The 19,862-nt window shown below is 37.1% G+C and overlaps 2 protein-coding genes across 5 annotated transcripts; one reads left to right on the top strand and one right to left on the bottom strand.

Moving 5' to 3' along the window:
- The first annotated feature begins 2,097 nt into the window (after positions 1-2,097).
- Positions 2,098-8,023, top strand: LOC112741638 (phytochrome B-2). 2 transcript variants are annotated; one of them, XR_011870735.1, is made up of 5 exons: positions 2,181-4,522; positions 4,995-5,802; positions 6,626-6,652; positions 6,749-7,042; positions 7,195-8,023. XR_011870735.1 is itself a non-coding variant. In XM_025790672.3 (4 exons), the coding sequence occupies exons 1-4, from the start codon at positions 2,404-2,406 to the stop codon at positions 7,415-7,417; spliced, it is 3,444 nt and encodes a 1,147-aa protein (XP_025646457.1). In that variant the 5' UTR covers positions 2,098-2,403; the 3' UTR covers positions 7,418-8,023. The 2 variants fall into 2 exon arrangements, 1 of the variants encoding a protein (XP_025646457.1); XM_025790672.3 differs by lacking the exon at positions 6,626-6,652 and having other exon boundaries at positions 2,098-4,522.
- Positions 8,024-11,232: 3,209 nt separating this feature from the next.
- LOC140178265 (uncharacterized) lies at positions 11,233-19,505 on the bottom strand. Of its 3 annotated transcripts, none has more exons than XM_072213815.1 (3): positions 19,357-19,505; positions 15,400-15,454; positions 11,233-12,976 (listed from the first exon to the last, which is right to left on the bottom strand). In XM_072213815.1, the coding sequence occupies exon 3, from the start codon at positions 12,967-12,969 to the stop codon at positions 11,272-11,274; it is 1,698 nt and encodes a 565-aa protein (XP_072069916.1). In that variant the 5' UTR covers positions 12,970-12,976; positions 15,400-15,454; positions 19,357-19,505; the 3' UTR covers positions 11,233-11,271. The 3 variants fall into 3 exon arrangements, 2 of the variants coding, with proteins under 2 accessions (XP_072069916.1, XP_072069917.1); XR_011870693.1 differs by lacking the exon at positions 11,233-12,976 and adding an exon at positions 13,720-15,311; XM_072213816.1 differs by lacking the exon at positions 15,400-15,454.
- Between the last annotated feature and the right edge of the window lie 357 nt (positions 19,506-19,862).

Genomic DNA, 19,862 nt, shown 5'->3' with positions numbered 1-19,862 from the left:
ATATATATATATATATATATATATAATGTGACCTTACTTGACATTAGAAACTAAACATATATATATATATATATATAATGTGACCTTACTTGACATTAGAAACTAAACTATTATTGTTGTTACCACGTGGTACACCTTTGTCATCTTCGATATTTCCATGACACCTATTTATGTTTAGATTGATAGTTTAATAGAAAAACACCAAAAGTTACACTTATCCTCCTGTTCAGTCCTATGAGAATTTGGAGGATTATACAAAATTAATACACAATCTTTTCAAAATTGTTTAGTCAGTCCTTTTCTTTTGACAAAAAGAGAAAGTTTAAACATTATGTTAATGTGGAGTTTAGTACCTCTATAATAAATAGTAATATGCTTTAGATTGTTTTTTTTTTCTTCTTGTAATGGTATCTCTCAATATGACAACAAAGACATCGTCATCAATTGAAGATCCATTTAAAAATGGTTTAATTATTTTGATAATTTTTATAATTTTATTAAATTTTTAATTATATTTTTATTTTTTTAATTAAATTTTTATATTATATCAAATTTTATAATTAAATTCCTGTTATCACAAAAATATTAGAATTAAATGAATATTTATTTAAGTATTAGACATATTTGTTTTATTTAATAAAATATTATGTTAATTCTAATATTTTTATCACGACAGTGACTTAATTAAAAAATTTAATATGGTATAAGAAGCCAATTAAAAAATATAAGAACTTAATTAAAAATTTGATAAAATTATAAAAACTGACAGAATAATTATACTTTTAAAAATTTATTCTGATTAATAAATTATTATATGTATAAAATAAAATTCAAATTCTCAATACTTACTTATAAAAATGCATAAAATAACTATCCAATTAATTTAAATTGGTTATATTTTAAATTGTTTAAACATTATATTTTAAGTATGAATTTTAAGAATAACTGTATATTATTTTTATAGTCGACCTTTTATTTATCAAAATATAAATGTAAACATGACTAAAAATTAGTTATTGATTTCTAACCAAAAAGTATCCAAAAATTTACTTTTACTAATCTAAAAAATAATTAAATATATATAAAAAATTAATTACTAAATTAATTATACACATAAAATATATGTTAATATATAAAATATATACTAAAAATAAATTAAAATAATATATATATATAAATGTATAAAAATAATTTTAAAAAATAATTTAAAATTTAATGCTCAAGAAGTAAATTTAAAATTATCTCATAAAATATAAATTTATAAGATCAGAATATTAAGCTACTGCTCCTTATTCTGGGTTGGTATTTTAACTATTTGGTTTAATTACTCTGTTGGTCCCTATAATTTCGTAAAATTTTTAATTAGGTCCCTATACTTTTTTTTTAATTGGTCCCTGCACCAAATTTGTTTTTCAATTAAGTCCCTATACTTTCTTTTCATTTTATTTGAGCCCTCGCACAAATTTTTTTTTAGTTGGGTCCCTATACAATTAAGCCAATTACTATTAAGAATGACCTAATTGAAAAAAAAAATTTGGTATAAAGACCCAATTAAAAGGAAAAAAAGTATAGGGATCTAATTGAAAATTTCGCAAAATTATAGGGACTAATAGAGTAATTAAACCTAACTATTTTTATAAAGATGTTGATCCAAAACTAAAAAATTTATTGCAATTTTATATTTTAATCCTATAAATTTATATTTTACGAACTAATCCAAAATTCACCTCTTTAATATTTAGTAAATTCTAAAACTAAACTCTCAAATAAAATAAAATGCTTGCAGCAGTAAAAGAGGAATGAATTTTTTTAATTTTTTATTTAAAAGAATAAAATGTATTTTTTTATTATATATTTTATAAATAAAATTAAAAAATATAAAAAAAATTAAAGATGACATTTTACTTTCTTAAATTAAAAAAAAAAATTAGAGAGGACTATTGTCAAGAAGGGAATGGAATATAGATTATTAAAAAAAAGGGGATTGGAATAGCAAGTGAGAGGTGCGACTGCGAGAAAAACTCGGGGATGATGACAGATACTCATACGCCCACAATTTTCAAAGATAAATGGCGCACCAATCACCTTGACTCAATTATGTTCACCACCTCACTCCTCAGCCACAAACATTTTCCACCTCACCCACACATTTTAACGACACCAGAAAAGAAAAAAAAAATAAGAAAAGAAATGAAACGGAAAAGAAACGAAACAGTCATGTTCCTTTCTCTCTCAACAAACAACAAAACACAACAAAGAAAATAGAACAACTCTTCCTTCCTCCTTGCAACCACACACTCAGTCACCTGCTTAACAACTTCACTCTGCTGCTCCTCCTCCTCTTCTTTTTCTTGTTTCTCCAAATTCAGTTGACCTAATTTCCACAATCTCATTCTTCAAAAAATGGCCTCAGCAAGCAGAGCAACAAACAGAGTTCCCCACCACCAACACCAACACCAACAGCAACAACAACACCCCACAGCATCTTCATCAAAACGCACTGTCGTACACAACACGAACGACGCGTCAATAAGCAAGGCCATAGCGCAGTACACAGAAGACGCCCGCCTCCACGCCGTTTTCGAGCAGTCCGGCGAGTCCGGCAAGTCTTTCGACTACTCCCACTCCGTCCGCCACACCTCCGAGTCCGTACCGGAGCACCAGATCACAGCTTACCTACTGAAGATCCAGCGTGGCGGCCTCATCCAGCCTTTCGGCTGTATGATTGCCGTCGACGAGCCGTCCTTCCGCATCCTCGGATACTCCGAGAACGCTCGGGACATGCTCGGCATATCACCGCAGTCAGTCCCAACTCTCGAGCGTCTCCCCGGATCCCACGAGGAGGCGCTCACAATTGGTACTGACGTGCGCAGTCTTTTCACCCCCTCCAGCAGCACCTTGCTAGAGAGGGCGTTTGGGGCGCGCGAGATCACGCTCCTCAACCCAATTTGGATCCATTCCCGGAATTCCGGCAAGCCTTTTTATGGAATCTTGCACCGAATCGATGTTGGAATCGTCATCGATTTGGAGCCTGCTAGGACTGAGGACCCTGCACTGTCAATTGCAGGGGCTGTTCAGTCCCAGAAGCTAGCTGTTCGAGCTATTTCGCAGCTTCAGTCGCTTCCCGGAGGCGATGTGAAGCTTCTTTGTGACACTGTTGTGGAGAGTGTGAGAGAATTGACCGGTTATGATAGGGTGATGGTGTACAAATTTCATGAGGATGAGCATGGTGAGGTTGTTGCTGAGAGTAAGAGGCCTGATTTGGAGCCTTATATTGGTTTGCATTACCCTGCTACTGATATACCTCAGGCTTCGAGGTTCTTGTTCAAGCAGAATAGAGTTAGGATGATTGTAGATTGCAATGCTTCGCCATTGAGGGTGGTGCAGGATGAGGCCCTTGTGCAGCCCTTGTGTTTGGTTGGCTCCACCCTGCGTGCACCACACGGTTGCCACGCTCAGTATATGGCGAATATGGGGTCGATTGCTTCGCTGGTTATGGCGGTTATCATCAATGCTAATGATGAGGAAGCTGTTGGCGGCCGCAGCTCAATGAGGCTGTGGGGATTGGTTGTTTGCCACCACACTTCGGCCAGGTGTATACCTTTTCCCTTGAGGTATGCTTGTGAATTCTTGATGCAGGCCTTTGGGCTGCAGCTGAATATGGAGCTTCAATTGGCTTCTCAGTCATTAGAGAAGCGAGTTTTGAGGACGCAAACTCTGTTGTGTGACATGCTTCTTAGGGACTCGCCCACTGGCATTGTTACTCAGAGTCCTAGTATTATGGATTTGGTGCGGTGTGATGGAGCAGCTTTGTACTACAAAGGAAACTACTATCCATTGGGTGTAACACCTACTGAATCTCAAATAAGGGATATTATAGAGTGGTTGTTGGCATACCATGGAGATTCGACGGGTTTGAGTACTGATAGTCTGGGTGATGCTGGGTATCCTGGTGCTGCCTCGCTTGGGGATGCTGTTTGTGGGATGGCTGTTGCATATATCACTGAAGGGGATTTTCTTTTCTGGTTTAGGTCTCACACAGCAAAAGAGATCAAATGGGGTGGTGCAAAGCATCATCCTGAGGATAAGGATGATGGGCAGAGAATGCATCCTCGTTCTTCATTTAAGGCATTTTTGGAAGTGGTGAAAAGCCGGAGTTTGCCATGGGATAATGCAGAAATGGATGCGATTCACTCTTTGCAGCTTATTCTGCGAGACTCATTTAGAGATGCCGAGCATAGCAACTCAAAGGCTGTTATGCATTCGCATCTGGCGGATTTTGAGTTGCAAGGGGTAGATGAGCTAAGTTCTGTGGCGAGAGAAATGGTCAGATTGATAGAAACTGCCACTGCTCCCATATTCGCTGTTGACGTTGATGGCCGCATAAATGGGTGGAATGCAAAGGTTGCAGAATTGACAGGGCTTCCAGTCGACGAGGCTATGGGGAAGTCACTGGTTCATGATCTTGTGTACAAGGAGTTCGAAGAAACTGTAGACAAGCTTCTCTCTCGCGCTCTAAGAGGTATTCTTTCTAATTGAGATTATTAAGCGGGAGAATTCTGATTAAACCATTAGGATGGACAACTATCAATCTTACCATTTTTTCGTTTATGCCAATGTTCTATTTCTAACCATGATGGATAGAAGTTTGTAGAAGAGTACATGATATAATACACTGTAAACTGGAAGGAATTGGTTTCTTGCAAGTTACCATAACTAGTTAATTAGTTATTACAAGGCGATTAATAGTTGTTTCATTTGTAATTCAATGCTGACTGCCAAGTGGGCATAGATTTCAACTGGTTAACAACACAAAACTTATAAAAGTAAAGGAGGAGGGAAAAAGAAAATCATAGTCCAATTGAATATCATTCTCTGTTGGTTAGAAGCTACTAGTCATCTAGGCTTTAGTGAGGGTCTGCTTGGTTTGAGTAGGTGAAAAGTAGAAAGGTGGAAATTTCATACTTGACATAACTTGTATTTAATTAGTACAGGTGAAGAAGATAAGAATGTTGAGATAAAATTGAAGACATTTGGCCCAGAAAATCAAAATGGTGCAGTTTTTGTAGTGGTGAATGCTTGCTCCAGCAAGGATTATACAAATAATATAGTTGGAGTATGCTTTGTTGGTCAGGACGTTACTGGTCAGAAGGTTGTAATGGACAAATTCATCAACATACAAGGTGACTACAAGGCTATTGTACATAGCCCAAATCCATTGATCCCCCCAATTTTTGCATCGGATGATAACACTTGTTGCTTAGAGTGGAATGCAGCCATGGAAAAGCTTACTGGTTGGGGGCGTGCAGATGTAATTGGAAAGATGTTGGTTGGAGAGGTTTTCGGTAGTTGCTGTCAGTTAAAGGGCTCGGATGCTTTAACAAAGTTCATGATTGTGTTGCACAATTCCCTTGGTGGACAAGATACCGACAAGTTCCCTTTTTCATTTCTTGACCGGCATGGAAAATATGTGCAAGCTTTCTTGACAGCAAATAAGAGGGTTAACATGGATGGTCAGATTATTGGAGCTTTTTGCTTTTTGCAAATTGCGAGTCCTGATCTTCAACAGGCTCTGAAAATACAGAAGCAACAAGAGAAGAATTGCTATGCTAGGATGAAAGAGTTAGCCTATATTTGTCAAGAAATAAAGAATCCACTGAGTGGCATACGCTTTACAAACTCTCTTTTGGAGGCTACTGGATTGACCGATGAACAAAAGCAGTTTCTTGAGACTAGTACTGCATGTGAGAAGCAAATGTCAAAAATAATACAGGATGTTGACTTGGCAAGCATTGAAGATGGGTGAGTTTTCTTATCAATGATTTAAAAGTGAATTTTATGAGATATAATGATATCGTTTTAAATTTTGCTTTTATATATCCAACATTGCTCATGTGAAAGATTTCTAAGTTTGAATCTTGGAATTTGACCAATTACGGACTCCCATTTCAAACTTTTCTTGCAATGAAAAGGAATGGCTTAAATTTTTGGATCTAACCATTATTATGCATTTGCCAATCAGGTTATTTGATGATTTGATGTAAAGTTGACTTCACTTATAATGCTAAAAATATAATTTGATGTTGTCATTAAGTTCCATATATAATATTTCTTGTTCATTAAATTACTCTTTTTCAAGGATATGATAATTTGAACTATTAGCTAATGATGATTGGTGGATGCTCATAATGATGGAAATATATAATTAGTAGAGGAATACATAGTTTGTGGACCATAACAAAGATGAAGTTGTGAAAATGATTTAATCTATAGTTTTTCTAACCTTTTTCATATTGTTCATTATTGGAAGTTTAAAAAATGACGGCTGTTTGTGATGATTTTTCTAATTTGCAAGGATTGTGTCAATAAGACTAAGAGAAGGATAATACAAGATCAGAGATAAAAGTTCCCCTGTAGAAAAGCAAAACAAAAAAGATTTAGCTATAAAGTATAGGTTTCTAGTCTCTCAACTTGTCTGAGAGGGGAAACCCTTGCTAGGCATCTAATCTTATCTCATAGAACATGCTTGTCAGAAAATATACGCAATGCCTAGAATATGTGAATTTGGAGAATTGTACAGTTCATGTGAATGCCTAAATTTAATTCAATCTCAATTTGCTTGCAGGTTGACTGTCATGTTTCGCAGGCTTTGGTAGAAAGCTTTAGTAGGCTTAAATGCTTAGTGTCTTTCTATGCTTACCATATCTGTTAGGATGGCATTCATGTCTTTATTTCATTTTGGATTTAGATCAATGGAGCTTGAAAAGGGAGAATTCTTGCTTGGAAACGTCATCAATGCTGTTGTTAGCCAAGTAATGTTATTACTAAGAGAGAGAAATTTACAGTTGATTCGTGATATACCTGAAGAAATCAAGACGTTGGCTGTTTATGGTGATCAGTTGAGGATTCAACAAGTCTTGGCTGATTTCTTATTGAATATGGTGCGCTATGCGCCTTCTCCAGATGGGTGGGTAGAGATTCATGTACATCCAAGAATAAAACAAATCTCCGACGGGCTTACTCTTCTCCGTGCTGAATTTAGGTATTGTGGTTTGATCTTCAAGTCATTTCATTATTCCTTCGAAGAAATAGGGTTAAAAATGAGTTCATTAGATAAACATCATATTGTTCCAATTCTTAGATGTAAAAGGGCTTTACTATTCAACTAATTGCGGTTATTTGCGCTTTGTGAAGGATGGTATGTCCTGGTGAAGGTGTTCCTCCTGAATTGGTTCAAGACATGTTCCATAGCAGTCGTTGGGTGACTCAAGAAGGCTTAGGTCTGAGCATGAGCCGGAAGATTCTAAAGTTAATGAATGGTGAAGTCCAATATATCAGGGAGGCAGAAAGATGCTATTTCTTCGTTCTTCTTGAACTACCTGTAACACGGAGAACTTACTCTAAAATCGTTAACTAGTTATTTTGCAAGTGTAAAATTAGAGCCAAGGCACCACCCTATCATGTTGACTGTTAGATAGTTACCCGTTGTTGTATTCTCAAATTGTGCTCACCTAACAAGGCATGTTTGAGGGACCCAGGTTTTCAACAAGCTAATTTGGCCAGTTATCCCGGTTTGTATGTAATTCTACCAAGTTGGATTGTTGTTTTCACCCTGACAAAACTTGTTTGGTATGGCAACAGAGTGTAGTTAAATGTAACATTAAATCTTACTGATAAAGTAATGGCAGATTAGATGAAATGCTGTGTTTGCCATTTTCTGCATATCTTCATTGCCAAGTGAGTGTCCGGTGGAAATTTTTCGAGCAAATTAGCAGCTTCAGTGGACTCTGCTCCATGGTTTGGATTGAACTGCATCCATCTCCTGCCAGTTTGGCTTTTTTCTGGAACTAACTGTTTATACTATATTGTGTTTCCTAGTTTGCTAATAAGTGTAAGATATTTGTCTACATCAAGGTTTTGTTTATTCTGAGCATTGTTGCTTTTTCTATTCGTCGCCTATTTTTTTTCACCATTCCCTGTATATGCCTTCCTTCTCTGTAATAAAAAGCTTGGATTTCCTGTATCTTTTGGCACTCCAGGAGCACTGGCCTTTTCTTTAATATAAGATGAACATGCACTTTTTCCATCTCTTAATTTGTGTGTCTTTGCAGATTTGTTTTCTTATGCAGAAGATTAACAGATGAATTAGGTGCACAGATGGTCCAGAAAATCATCAATTAGACTGTTTTATGAGTGGGAGCTTGTGCAATGTTTGTTTTTGAGTTCACCAATTCAAACATCGCAAGTGAGAGAATTTTCACTTTTAGAAAGTTCATCAACGATCCAAAATGTCATCAAGGTTAGTGCTTCTCTTGGTAGAGGTTGAGTTCTTTTTTTCTCCCAAAGATGAAATGTTTTTTTCCTCCACATATCATCTTTATCATTTATTCTTGTTGAGATCAAGGAGGAGGAAGAATCACTATTTTTACTTAAGGATATAAAGAAATTTTGGATGGAACACCACACAAGCACAAACTTACAACACAACACAATTACTTCCTTTGAGGAAGGACTCATTACAAGAGGTCTATAAGATGTAACATCTTAGCAAAATGGAATGTCTTTTAAGACTTGCATGCCATTCTTGCCCCAATGCAAGGTTTAAGCACTAAAGGCTCTTGAAATACAGGTCAGTAACTTTTAGCTCTGTTAGTAACTATCTCAAGACAGAAATATGGAGATGTTGGAGATATAAACATGTTTGGATAAGGAATATAGAAACAGGCAAAATGTCTTTGTCATTGGACAAAATTTGCGAACCCAAAAACCAGAGGTAATTGAATTATGCATGTTTGGCCAACAGGTCAGTAGTAGCATTTGTCTCCCTCAAAGTATGAACCAATCATTTGAGCTAGTATATTATTGTCCTCATATTTGATAAATTGGGTTTATTTACTTTAGATTTAGTCACTATTTCATAGTCTGTAATCATCAATGCAGTTATGAATGTATTGACCAATGATCATGACGATGACCAAGGCTATTTTCTGTTTATAGTAGCTTATTAAAAACTATTTGTGAATGATGCAAAAATTGTCAAAGAAAGAGGGAAAACAAAGAGAATGTATTAAATTAGTACATCTCCAGTGTTTACATCACAAGCAAGAACTTGCTTTGATGATTTCTAGAATTGACACCTGTTTCCAGCTGATACTAGCATTTTGGAAACTGCTATCTGGGTTTAGGGTTTGTTCAAGTTGCTTTTTTTCCATGCCGTGTAGCATTATTGAAAGCTTCTTCAGCAACTTTCTGGTTGTAGTGGAAATAATTATTATTGTGTATTGAGAAAAAGTTGAGACTACAAATTAAAGTTCATGAAGGTATATGCCAAATCTAGCCACAGAAGTTGCATCTGCACCATTGTGTAATGTGCACCACCACCAGTTGCTCCCTCAGAAAAAGTTTCATATTAAAAATTTAAAATATTTGATTCTTTTGCTTGTGATAAACTGACACTGTACCGTGGACAGTGAACACATACACACAATACATGGCCATTACTAGATCACATGGAAGATAATAATGTTGTAGGAGTAAGTAAAAGGGTATTTCTATGATGCATTTATATGCAACAAAAATCACTTATTTTCTATCATCGGCTTGAGTATGGGATCTACATTATATGGTTGAATTGGATAAATTTCTTTGGATAAAAAATACAGATACATGAGACCAATATCAGACAAAAAATGTGTATTTTTGTCATCATTTTTCTTAACTTTAAGATAGAAAATAAATTAAGCAAATTTTGAATCAAAACATACATTATCAATTTTAATATCCATTGATCTTTTTTTAAATAGATTTGTATATTTTAATATATCTCTATTTTTATTTCAGAATAGTTACAAAATGAGGCGATCTCATTTCCATTATCTGCTTGTACCAAGTGCTGCCAGGATCACAAGAGATAAGGATTAGGGCCATTTACCATTCTTTCTTTTGAGGGTCTAAGTGAATTCCACTTTCTGTTTCTCTGATTTTGGCTTGCCATTGCAAGCTTAAAGCAATGTAGCTGTCAGTTTATTTTCCCTATATATATATATATATAATATAGCCACATTCATGTAACCAATAATAAATAAATAAGGGGAAATATAGCCAATTTCAATCCTGTAAATGGACATGGTCTCTTTACTTCAAGTGTCCAAATTTGAGTGGTTGAGCACACCCACCCTTTGATATTTTTATTTATTCATGTGTCAAGATATTCTCACTAGTTAAATGAATAATTCTTTAAAATAGGGATACATATGCTATTAGAGTTCTATAATGTACCTGTTAAATTGTGTTAACATATGAATGATCTTTGTGATAAGTAGAAGTTGGACATTCTATTGGTGTGGTAATATGTAACCAGAAGATTGTGTACAGTTTGCACTTATATTAGGTTAAAATTAAATTGACAAATACACCCTATATATATTTTTTATTTTTTCTATTATTTTTTGGCGTGGTAAAATTTAAGTTATTTTCTATATTAAATGCATTTTGTTGCTTTATTTAGTGGTAGTATAAAATTATTTTATCCAAAAGTATTAATCTCGGATTTGAACTCTTTTAAGTAATCTTTTGTGATAAGTAGGAATGTAAATTGGTAATGGGGCTTGCTCTGCTCCCACCCCGGTTTGGATAAATGCCTCCCTTTTTTTTTTCCTCCATTTCTGTTGTAAGTTTCTATATATTTGTCTTGTCCCCCTTGTGAAAAGACGGATATTTATTGGTATCCATGAATATTTTAGTTTTTTTAATTTAATAAAAAAACACATTACATGACAGTTATAGAATATATTAATTTTGTTGTAATGTAGATGTCCATCAATTAAATATTAATGACTTATTTCTCTAATCAAAATTATTTGGGTGGTTTAAACTTTTAACAGTGAACAGTGTAAAATTTTTAAAGTTGGACTGAATATTAATGAAATTAGAAAAAAAAATGAGATTTCTATGTCTATAAATAAAAAAACATAATATGAGACAAATGGCAAGAAAACACAGTAAAAGTTTAAATAAATAATATGTCTATGAAAGAATGAATATAATATTAAAAAACTTAAGTATTATTTCAGTTATACAGAGATAATTATATTAAAGAATATTAATACTTGAGTTCTCTATTTATATTTTTTTATTTTATATTTATTTTTTTATTTTTTTATTTTACAACATATAACACGACGCTCTGATCAAAATTTAGAACGCAGGTAATAAATTACATTAGGTCAAAACTCATTTTGAATTTGATGCTCTTAATTTATCTAGAGACAACTACTTAATATATCCAGGTACCAACTCAATTGCAAATTCAACCTCTCGGTTAGGTGGGAATTCATTAATATCATCCGGAAACACATTTGGAAATTCACATACAACCGGAATTTGCTCTAAACTCTGATCATCACCTGATACTCCCGCAGTTAATAACATAATACCCTGACATTCGGTTCCAGAACAGTTTACTATCATAGAGTTCAAATAGTAACTATTCACCACAACCGGTGCTTCTGACCCTTCTGGCATAAACTGTACTGACTTCTCAGAACAATCAAGCAAAACATGATTCTTGGATAACCAATCCAATCCCAAAATGAGATCAAGACCAGTCATAGGCAAACAAATCAAATCATGCACAAATTCACGCTGTTGTACTCGAAAGGGAACTTGTGGACATTCTATCCTAGTCACCATAGCTTCATGAGTAGCATTATATTCTTTCAAATCATAACCTAAGACCACCATTCTCAATCTTAATTCATGGGCCTTTTCAAATGCAATAAATGAATGACTTGCTCCTGAATCAAATAAAGCATTTAAGATTTTACCAGCCATTTCACAATTACCTCTAATAAGTGTCTCAGATCCCTCAGCACCAATGGTAGAAGTAGTGTATACTCTCCCCGGCTGTTGCACCCTACCAGTCTCATACTTCTTCTTCTCAGGGCAATTACTGGCTATATGCCCGGGCTGTCCACAGGAATAGCACACTCTAAGTCCTAATCTACACGGAACTCCAGGATGATATTTTCCACACTTCTGACAATTCAGATCCTGCTGTGGCTGCTTCCCAAACCTTTTTCCTTGATTAGCAGTAATATTCGGCCTTCTGTAATTACCTTGACCCTGAGTCTGCTGCGAAACAAAACCTTCACGTTTGAAATTCCTACCTCTCGGAGCAAAGTTCCTCCCTGAAGGCCTCTGAAAAGGCATCCTCAAACTCCCTTTCTCTGCTGCCGCCTTCCTCACACAATCCTCAGCCACCCTACTCTTATTCACTAATTCAGAAAATACCCTGATCTCCATTGGGGCAACGAAGCTCAGAATATCGCTCCGAAGACCTCCCTCATATTTAATACACTTCCATTCAGCAAAATCTTCAGGCGCACCTTGACAGATACGAGAAAAGCGACATAACTCCTCAAATTTGCTGGTATACTCAGCAACAGTCATTTGTCCCTGCTTTAACTGCATTAATTCAAGTTCCTTGGCATTTCTAGCTGAATTAGGAAAGTATTTCTTATAGAACTCTGTCCGGAAAACCTCCCAAGGAATCGCAGCACCATCAGGCTGCAGGATACGTCGTGTTCCCTGCCACCAATACTGAGCTTCACCTTGCAACTGATAAGTCCCAAATTCAACCCATTGCTCTTCAGGAACCTGTTGTGCCTGTAACGTCCTTTCCATAGCCTGAATCCAATTATCTGCATCAGTGGGATTTGAGGTTCCCCTAAAAGTCGGAGGGCGAACTTTCAGAAATGTAGCAAGTGTCATAGGACCGTCCTCATCATTATTGTTCCCATGATTACCCTGATTTATCTGATTACCCAGTGCCTCAGCTGTTGCCTGCATAGCTGCAGCCATATTTCCCAAGGCAGCCATAAAGTCTACTGGATCAGTCCCTGTGGGTACAGGAGTAACGGTGCCTGTCCTACCTCTACCTCGCCCGCGACCGCGTCCGCGAGTCGACATCTGGTCCCTATACACACCAAACAAGTGATATTAAGTTGATCAGTCTCAATATCGCAGGTCTAATGCTTTAAGTTCCAAATGCATGCTCACAAACGTTTATGCCATATATATCAATCAGATATCCTAATAGCACATAAACACATATACAGAGAATGCACAGAAGCACAATCAGTCCGTCTTTCAGGCTCTATAGGAACGAACTGCTCTGATACCATTAATGTAACACCCTACCACACAAAGCTTTACGCTTAAGTCGTAAAACAAAGGTGATGTGGTATTACGACCTCTAAAATAAAATAAGTACATATAATAGCAGAAGAGTTATAATATGCTAGGAGCCTTGAAGGATAGGGAAAATAAAAATCGCGAGATAAAAGCGCAACGCTCAAGGAACGAGTTAACTTGCATGCTAAGAAAACTGTAATTGTCAAACATAAGATAACAGAAGTAGGAATAGAGTGCCAAAGATACAAAATATCAAGCTCCTAACTCAGCCTGCGAAGTCAAGACTGGCCGGAGAATATTTACACATATATATACATACATATCCAAAACCCAAAAGTACATATACACAATCCTGCCTCTCCATAAACCTCTAAGAGGATCAAAAGAATAAGTCATGCGGAGAGAAAACTAAGTACATATATATACATCATAGCATAACAAAATATCCCAGTAACCACTCCGCTTCAAGAGTCCAGACGCCTAACGAGATGCCTCTCGACCTGCATCTGAAAATTAACAACATAGTATGGAATGAGAACCAGAGGTTCTCAGTATGGTAAAGGTGCCACACACATAATATATAAGGTCCTGGGAATGCCAGAGGCAATCCTAGAACGCCGACACTCAGATTGTAGAGCTTAAAGTATTAAACAGAAGCCATAAAAGGTGGTTTCCTAGAAATATTTAATCCTAACTTAACTTAACCTTAAATCTAAGTCCTATACTGCCATTCCTCCATACCTCCAATTCCATCATGCATTTTCACAGACAAATAAACAGATAAAGGCAAACACAAGAAAGTTACAACTACTGCAGGTAACAAATACACATTTAGCATGGCAAATACAGATAGGCACACCCAATTAGAGCACAAGCAAGTAATTCAAGTAATATGCATATGATGCATGCCTGTCCTATGGCTGATGAGGCTCATCTGTCGGTTATCCAGCCAACCCGACAAGTCTGAATTGTCCTTAGACTGTCCCCCGACGTGCATCCCCAAGAGTCTATGCATAGATTTTTCTCAAATAATCAATATTGCTCAATGGGGGTAACATTCCCGGGAATTTATATAGTGCCCGGTCACACTTACGTCGTAGGGTCAACAGAGTATCGAGTTTTCAACCTGGTACACGTGGTGGCAAGCCACGGCACTCAATCCAGGGAACCTCGTATCTCAGATTATTCAAATTCATAAGCCATATAAATAATTCAATTATAATTCATCAACATCCACATCATTCCCAATTGCATCTCATTCATCATCATACATTAAACATATTCAATCCTTATCCTTCATTATATCACCTCCCATTCCATCCATCAATAGTTTCAATTCAAAACATAATTCATTCTTTTCTAAGAATCAAACTTCAAACTTAAAACATACTCACTATCTTAATAACTCAAAATCAAACCATATAACCTTTAAATCTAAATCTCTTTTAAATAATCATCTAAATAAAATCTCTAATTTTTTATAAAATTTCGGCAGCATCTCCTCTAAAACTCGGACTTTGCCACCCTTTTCGGGTCCAAACCTGCTTTCTTTTCAATTCAACATACCCTTCCTCATCATCATAACAATCACCACAATAAATCTACTTCAAATCAACAATTAAACTCATACAATATTCAAATCCAACAACCAAAATTCAACTAAGGATCATAGTTCACAAATCCTAGGCTTTTAACACAAAATACCTCATTATCACAACAACCTCCATAATAGTTATACCTCAAATCAATAATTCACCAAATCATTAGTTAATCAACAATAACATTCAACCATAATTCTCTCCAAATTAACATAACAACACTCACCATCCAAAATTAAAAACTAATTATCCAATAAACTTCAACCAAATATATTCATCGATAAATTACTAAACATTAAACATACACCTGCATTCCAACTTATCCAATGGTCATCTAGCCTAAGTTTTCACAGAACATTATATATTAAATGCAAGAAACCTAAACCATGCCTTAGCCGATTTCCACGTAACGACCAAAGCTATTTATTCAAAACCAAAACAGCCCCTCAAAACTCAACTAATCCGCTTCCTCCAAGTTCCAGTATTCACAATTTCAAGCTCCAATTATTTATTTTCAACCTAATACACATTCATAATACATATATACCCAATTTAATACTCAAAGCTCAAATTTAATGAAATTAAAATAGAATTATCATATCCTCACCTTACCCAAGCTTCACATAAGCAAGAGTGAACGTTTCTCTCAAGCTAATTGGATCCTAAAACATCAGAAATCAAAGAAATTCAATATTCCCACTTAAAATTCGAAAATTGGGGGAAGATGAAGCTGAGAGTGAAATAGCAAGTTACCTATGAAATTGTTCCGGTAGAAATGTAGAGCTCGACGCGGTGAACGCGTGGCCGCAAACGGTGCGGCGATCGGAGCTCGAACGGAGGAGTTACGGGAAATTGAATTTCACGTAAACGAATTTCTCTTCTTCTCTTCCCTGGGAGGCTTGCTGCGTCGCTGAGGGAAATGAAGAGAAAATGAGCCCGTGGCTCTTTTTAATGGGCTGGTCCGGTTGAACCGACAGCCCGGTTCGGGTCCGGTTCAACCGGTTCGGTCCTTTCGGTCCATTCTTGGACCGTTTTCTTCAAAATTAGTGTCAAAATTCTCGTTTCGATGAGCTCTACCCTATTTTGATATAATATTCGCATTTCTAATCCTCCTTATTAAAAAATAATTTATTAACTAATTATCTACTAATTTAACCGGGGTTTACATTCTACCCACCTAATAAAGAATTTTGCCCTCAAAATTCAAATATAGTTACCTGAAAAGAGATGTGGATAGTCCTTTCGCATATCTGATTCGTGTTCCCAGGTATGTTCCTCGATACCAGCTCGTCTCCAAGCTACTTTTACCAATGATACTTCCCTTCCTCGTAATCGTTTAACACTGGTGTCATCAATCCTCACCGGAATTACTGGGAGTGTTAGATCTTCTCTCACTTGGATTGGTTCTGGTTCTAGAACATGACTTGCGTCAGGATTATACTTCCGAAGCTGTGACACATGGAACACATCGTGCAAATTCGAAAGGTATGGCGGTAAGGCAATTCTATAAGCCACTGGTCCAATTCTTTCAGAATCTCAAACGGTCCAATATAATGGGGATTCAGTTTCTTGGTCTTAATAGCTCTTCCCACTCCAGTGGTTGGTGTAACTTTCAAAAAGACATGTTCTCCTTCTTCGAACTCCAAAGGCTTTCGCCTCTGGTCAGCATAGCTCTTTTGGCGGCTTTGGGCTATAAGCATTCGACTACGAATCTTCTTTATCTGCTCAGTCGTTTCAGCTTTCATCTCAGGCCCTAATAAACTCTTTTCTCCAGTTTCATACCAACACAACGGAGACTGACATTTCCTGCCATACAGAGCCTCATATGGAGCCATTCCGATGCTCGCATGATAGCTATTATTATAAGCAAACTCTACTAATGGCATATACCGGTCCCAGCTTACCGGCTGGTCCAAAACACAAGCCCTTAGCATATCCTCCAAGGTCTGAATAGTTCTTTCTGACTGACCATCTGTCTGAGGGTGATACGCAGTACTCAAGCTTAACTGAGTCCCAAATGCACGCTGAAAAGCTCCCCAGAACCTTGATGTAAAATGGGGATCTCTATCAGATATAATAGTAGAGGGCACACCATGTAACCTGACAATCTCTTTGATATACATTCGAGCCAATTCCTCCATTGTGCAACTTATTCGGATAGGAAGAAAGTGAGCTGATTTTGTTAGTCGATCTACAACCACCCAAATAGCGTCATAACCTGATCGGGTTCTAGGCAAACCTATCACAAAATCCATTGCGATACTCTCCCATTTCCATTGTGGAATCTCCAAAGGCTGAAGGGTCCCTGATGGTCTCTGATGCTCAATCTTAACCTTCTGACACGTTAAACATTTAGATACATGCAATGCCACATCATTCTTCATACCTGGCCACCAGAACATCGCTTTCAGATCCTGATACATTTTAGTGCTCCCTGGGTGAATTGAAAACCCGCTCTTGTGAGCTTCCTTCAAGATACTTTGTCGTAGGTCTCCAACATCAGGCACAATAATCCGGTTCTTGAACCTCCATAAACCATCCTGACCTTTTGACATTCTCCACTGTTTTCCCTGTTCAACTGCTGGTAATACCTTACGTAACGCTTCACTATCTTGATGAGCCTTCAGAAGTTCTGATTTAAAATCACTTGAAATCTGTAACTGACTCAAACACAAAATTCCAAATTCTTCTCTAACTCCCAAATTCAAACCTTGAAATGCCTTTAGTAACTCTTCCTCCCGTAGCATCATCCAAGCTGCATATAAAGACTTCCGACTCAAAGCGTCCGCCACAACGTTCGCTTTTCCTGGATGATAATTCAATTCAAAATCATAATCTTTCAGAAGCTCCATCCACCTCCTCTGACGCATATTCAACTCTTTCTGCTAAAAAGATACTTCAAACTCTTATGGTCTGAGAAAACATGAAACTTAACGCCATAGAGGTAGTGCCTCCAAATCTTTAAAGCAAACACAACAGCAGCAAGTTCTAAATCATGTGTCGGGTAGTTCATCTCATGCGGCCTTAACTGCCGTGAGGCGTATGCTACAACATTCTGGTGATGCATCAGAACACACCCTAGCCCTTTCAGAGATGCATCACAATACACTTCAAATGGTTCACTTGGTTCAGGTAATACCAATACAGGTGCAGTAGTCAACCTGTGCTTCAATGCCTGGAAACTCTCTTCACATTCCGGAGTCCAGATAAAAGGTGTATCCTTCCTAGTCAACTTAGTTAAAGGTAAGGCGAGCTGTGAAAATCCCTTAATGAATCTGCGATAATACCCTGCCAAACCTAAGAAACTCCTGATCTCTGTCACTGAAGTTGGTCGCTCCCAATTCATCATTGCTTCCACCTTAGCAGGATCCACAGCTACCCCTGCTTACTCACCACGTGGCCAAGAAACTTCACTTCACTCTTCCAGAACTCACATTTAGATAGCTTAGCATATAACTTCCTGTCTCTCAGAATTTGCAGCACAGTTCGCAAATGATCAGCATGTTCCTCTTCAGTCTTAGAATAAACAAGAATGTCATCAATGAAGACAATAACAAACTTGTTCAGATACGGTCGAAAAATCCTATTCATATAATCCATAAATACTGCCGGGGCATTAGTTAACCCGAAAGACATCACTGTATACTCATAATGACCATAACGGGTTCTAAAAGCAGTTTTCGGAATATCCTCGTCTCTAACCCTTATCTGATGATATCCGGATCGCAGGTCAATCTTAGAAAACACACTGGCACCCTGTAGCTGATCCATTAGATCATCGATTCTAGGCAACGGATATTTATTCTTCACAGTGATCTTATTCAATTGCCGATAATCGACACACAGCCGCATACTCCCATCCTTCTTCTTTACCAGTAACACTGGCGCTCCCCACGGAGAAACACTTGGTCGGATAAAATGCTTACCCAACAGATCTTCTAGCTGAGCTTTCAGTTCAGCCATTTCTAAAGGCGACATCCTATAAGGAGTAATTGAAATTGGACCGGATCCAGGTACCAACTCAATTGCAAATTCAACCTCTCGGTTAGGTGGGAATTCATTAATATCATCCGAAACACATTTGGAAATTCACATACAACCGGAATTTGCTCTAAACTCTGATCATCACCTGATACTCCCGCAGTTAATAACATAATACCCTGACATTCGGTTCCAGAACAGTTTACTATCATAGAGTTCAAATAGTAACTATTCACCACAACCGGTGCTTCTGACCCTTCTGGCATAAATGTACTGACTTCTCAGAACAATCAAGCAAAACATGATTCTTGGATAACCAATCCAATCCCAAAATGAGATCAAGACCAGTCATAGGCAAACAAATCAAATCATGCACAAATTCACGCTGTTGTACTCGAAAGGAACTTGTGGACATTCTATCCTAGTCACCATAGCTTCATGAGTAGCATTATATTCTTTCAAATCATAACCTAAACCACCATTCTCAATCTTAATTCATGGGCCTTTTCAAATGCAATAAATGAATGACTTGCTCCTGAATCAAATAAAGCATTTAAGATTTTACCAGCCATTTCACAATTACCTCTAATAAGTGTCTCAGATCCCTCAGCACCAATGGTAGAAGTAGTGTATACTCTCCCCGGCTGTTGCACCCTACCAGTCTCATACTTCTTCTTCTCAGGGCAATTACTGGCTATATGCCCGGGCTGTCCACAGGAATAGCACACTCTAAGTCCTAATCTAACGGAACTCCAGGATGATATTTTCCACACTTCTGACAATTCAGATCCTGCTGTGGCTGCTTCCCAAACCTTTTTCCTTGATTAGCAGTAATATTCGGCCTTCTTAATTACCCTGACCCTGGTCTGCTGCGAACAAAGCCTCCACGCTTGAAATTCCTACCTCTCGGAGCAAAGTTCCTCCCTGAAGGCCTCTGAAAAGGCATCCTCAAACTCCCTTTCTCTGCTGCCGCCTTCCTCACACAATCCTCAGCCACCCTACTCTTATTCACAATTCAGAAATACCCTATCTCCATTGGGGCAACGAAGCTCAGAATATCGCTCCGAAGACCTCCCTCATATTTAATAC

The sequence above is a fragment of the Arachis hypogaea genome, chromosome 14 (assembly GCF_003086295.3).
Source record: "Arachis hypogaea cultivar Tifrunner chromosome 14, arahy.Tifrunner.gnm2.J5K5, whole genome shotgun sequence".
Classification (NCBI taxonomy): domain Eukaryota; kingdom Viridiplantae; phylum Streptophyta; class Magnoliopsida; order Fabales; family Fabaceae; genus Arachis; species Arachis hypogaea.
The sequence above is the reverse complement of the archived record's forward strand: the minus strand, read 5'-3'. Positions and strand labels throughout refer to the sequence as shown.

Bases quoted from the DNA above. Each gene is read 5' to 3' on its own strand.
- LOC112741638 (XM_025790672.3), top strand. From the start codon at position 2,404: ATGGCCTCAGCAAGCAGAGCAACAAACAGAGTTCCCCACCACCAACAC. The intron at 5,803-6,748 runs GTGAGTTTTCTT...TTTTGGATTTAG, and splicing joins TTGGCAAGCATTGAAGATGG to ATCAATGGAGCTTGAAAAGG. The intron at 7,043-7,194 runs GTATTGTGGTTT...CGCTTTGTGAAG, and splicing joins CTTCTCCGTGCTGAATTTAG to GATGGTATGTCCTGGTGAAG.
- LOC140178265 (XM_072213815.1), bottom strand. From the start codon at position 12,969: ATGTCGACTCGCGGACGCGGTCGCGGGCGAGGTAGAGGTAGGACAGGC.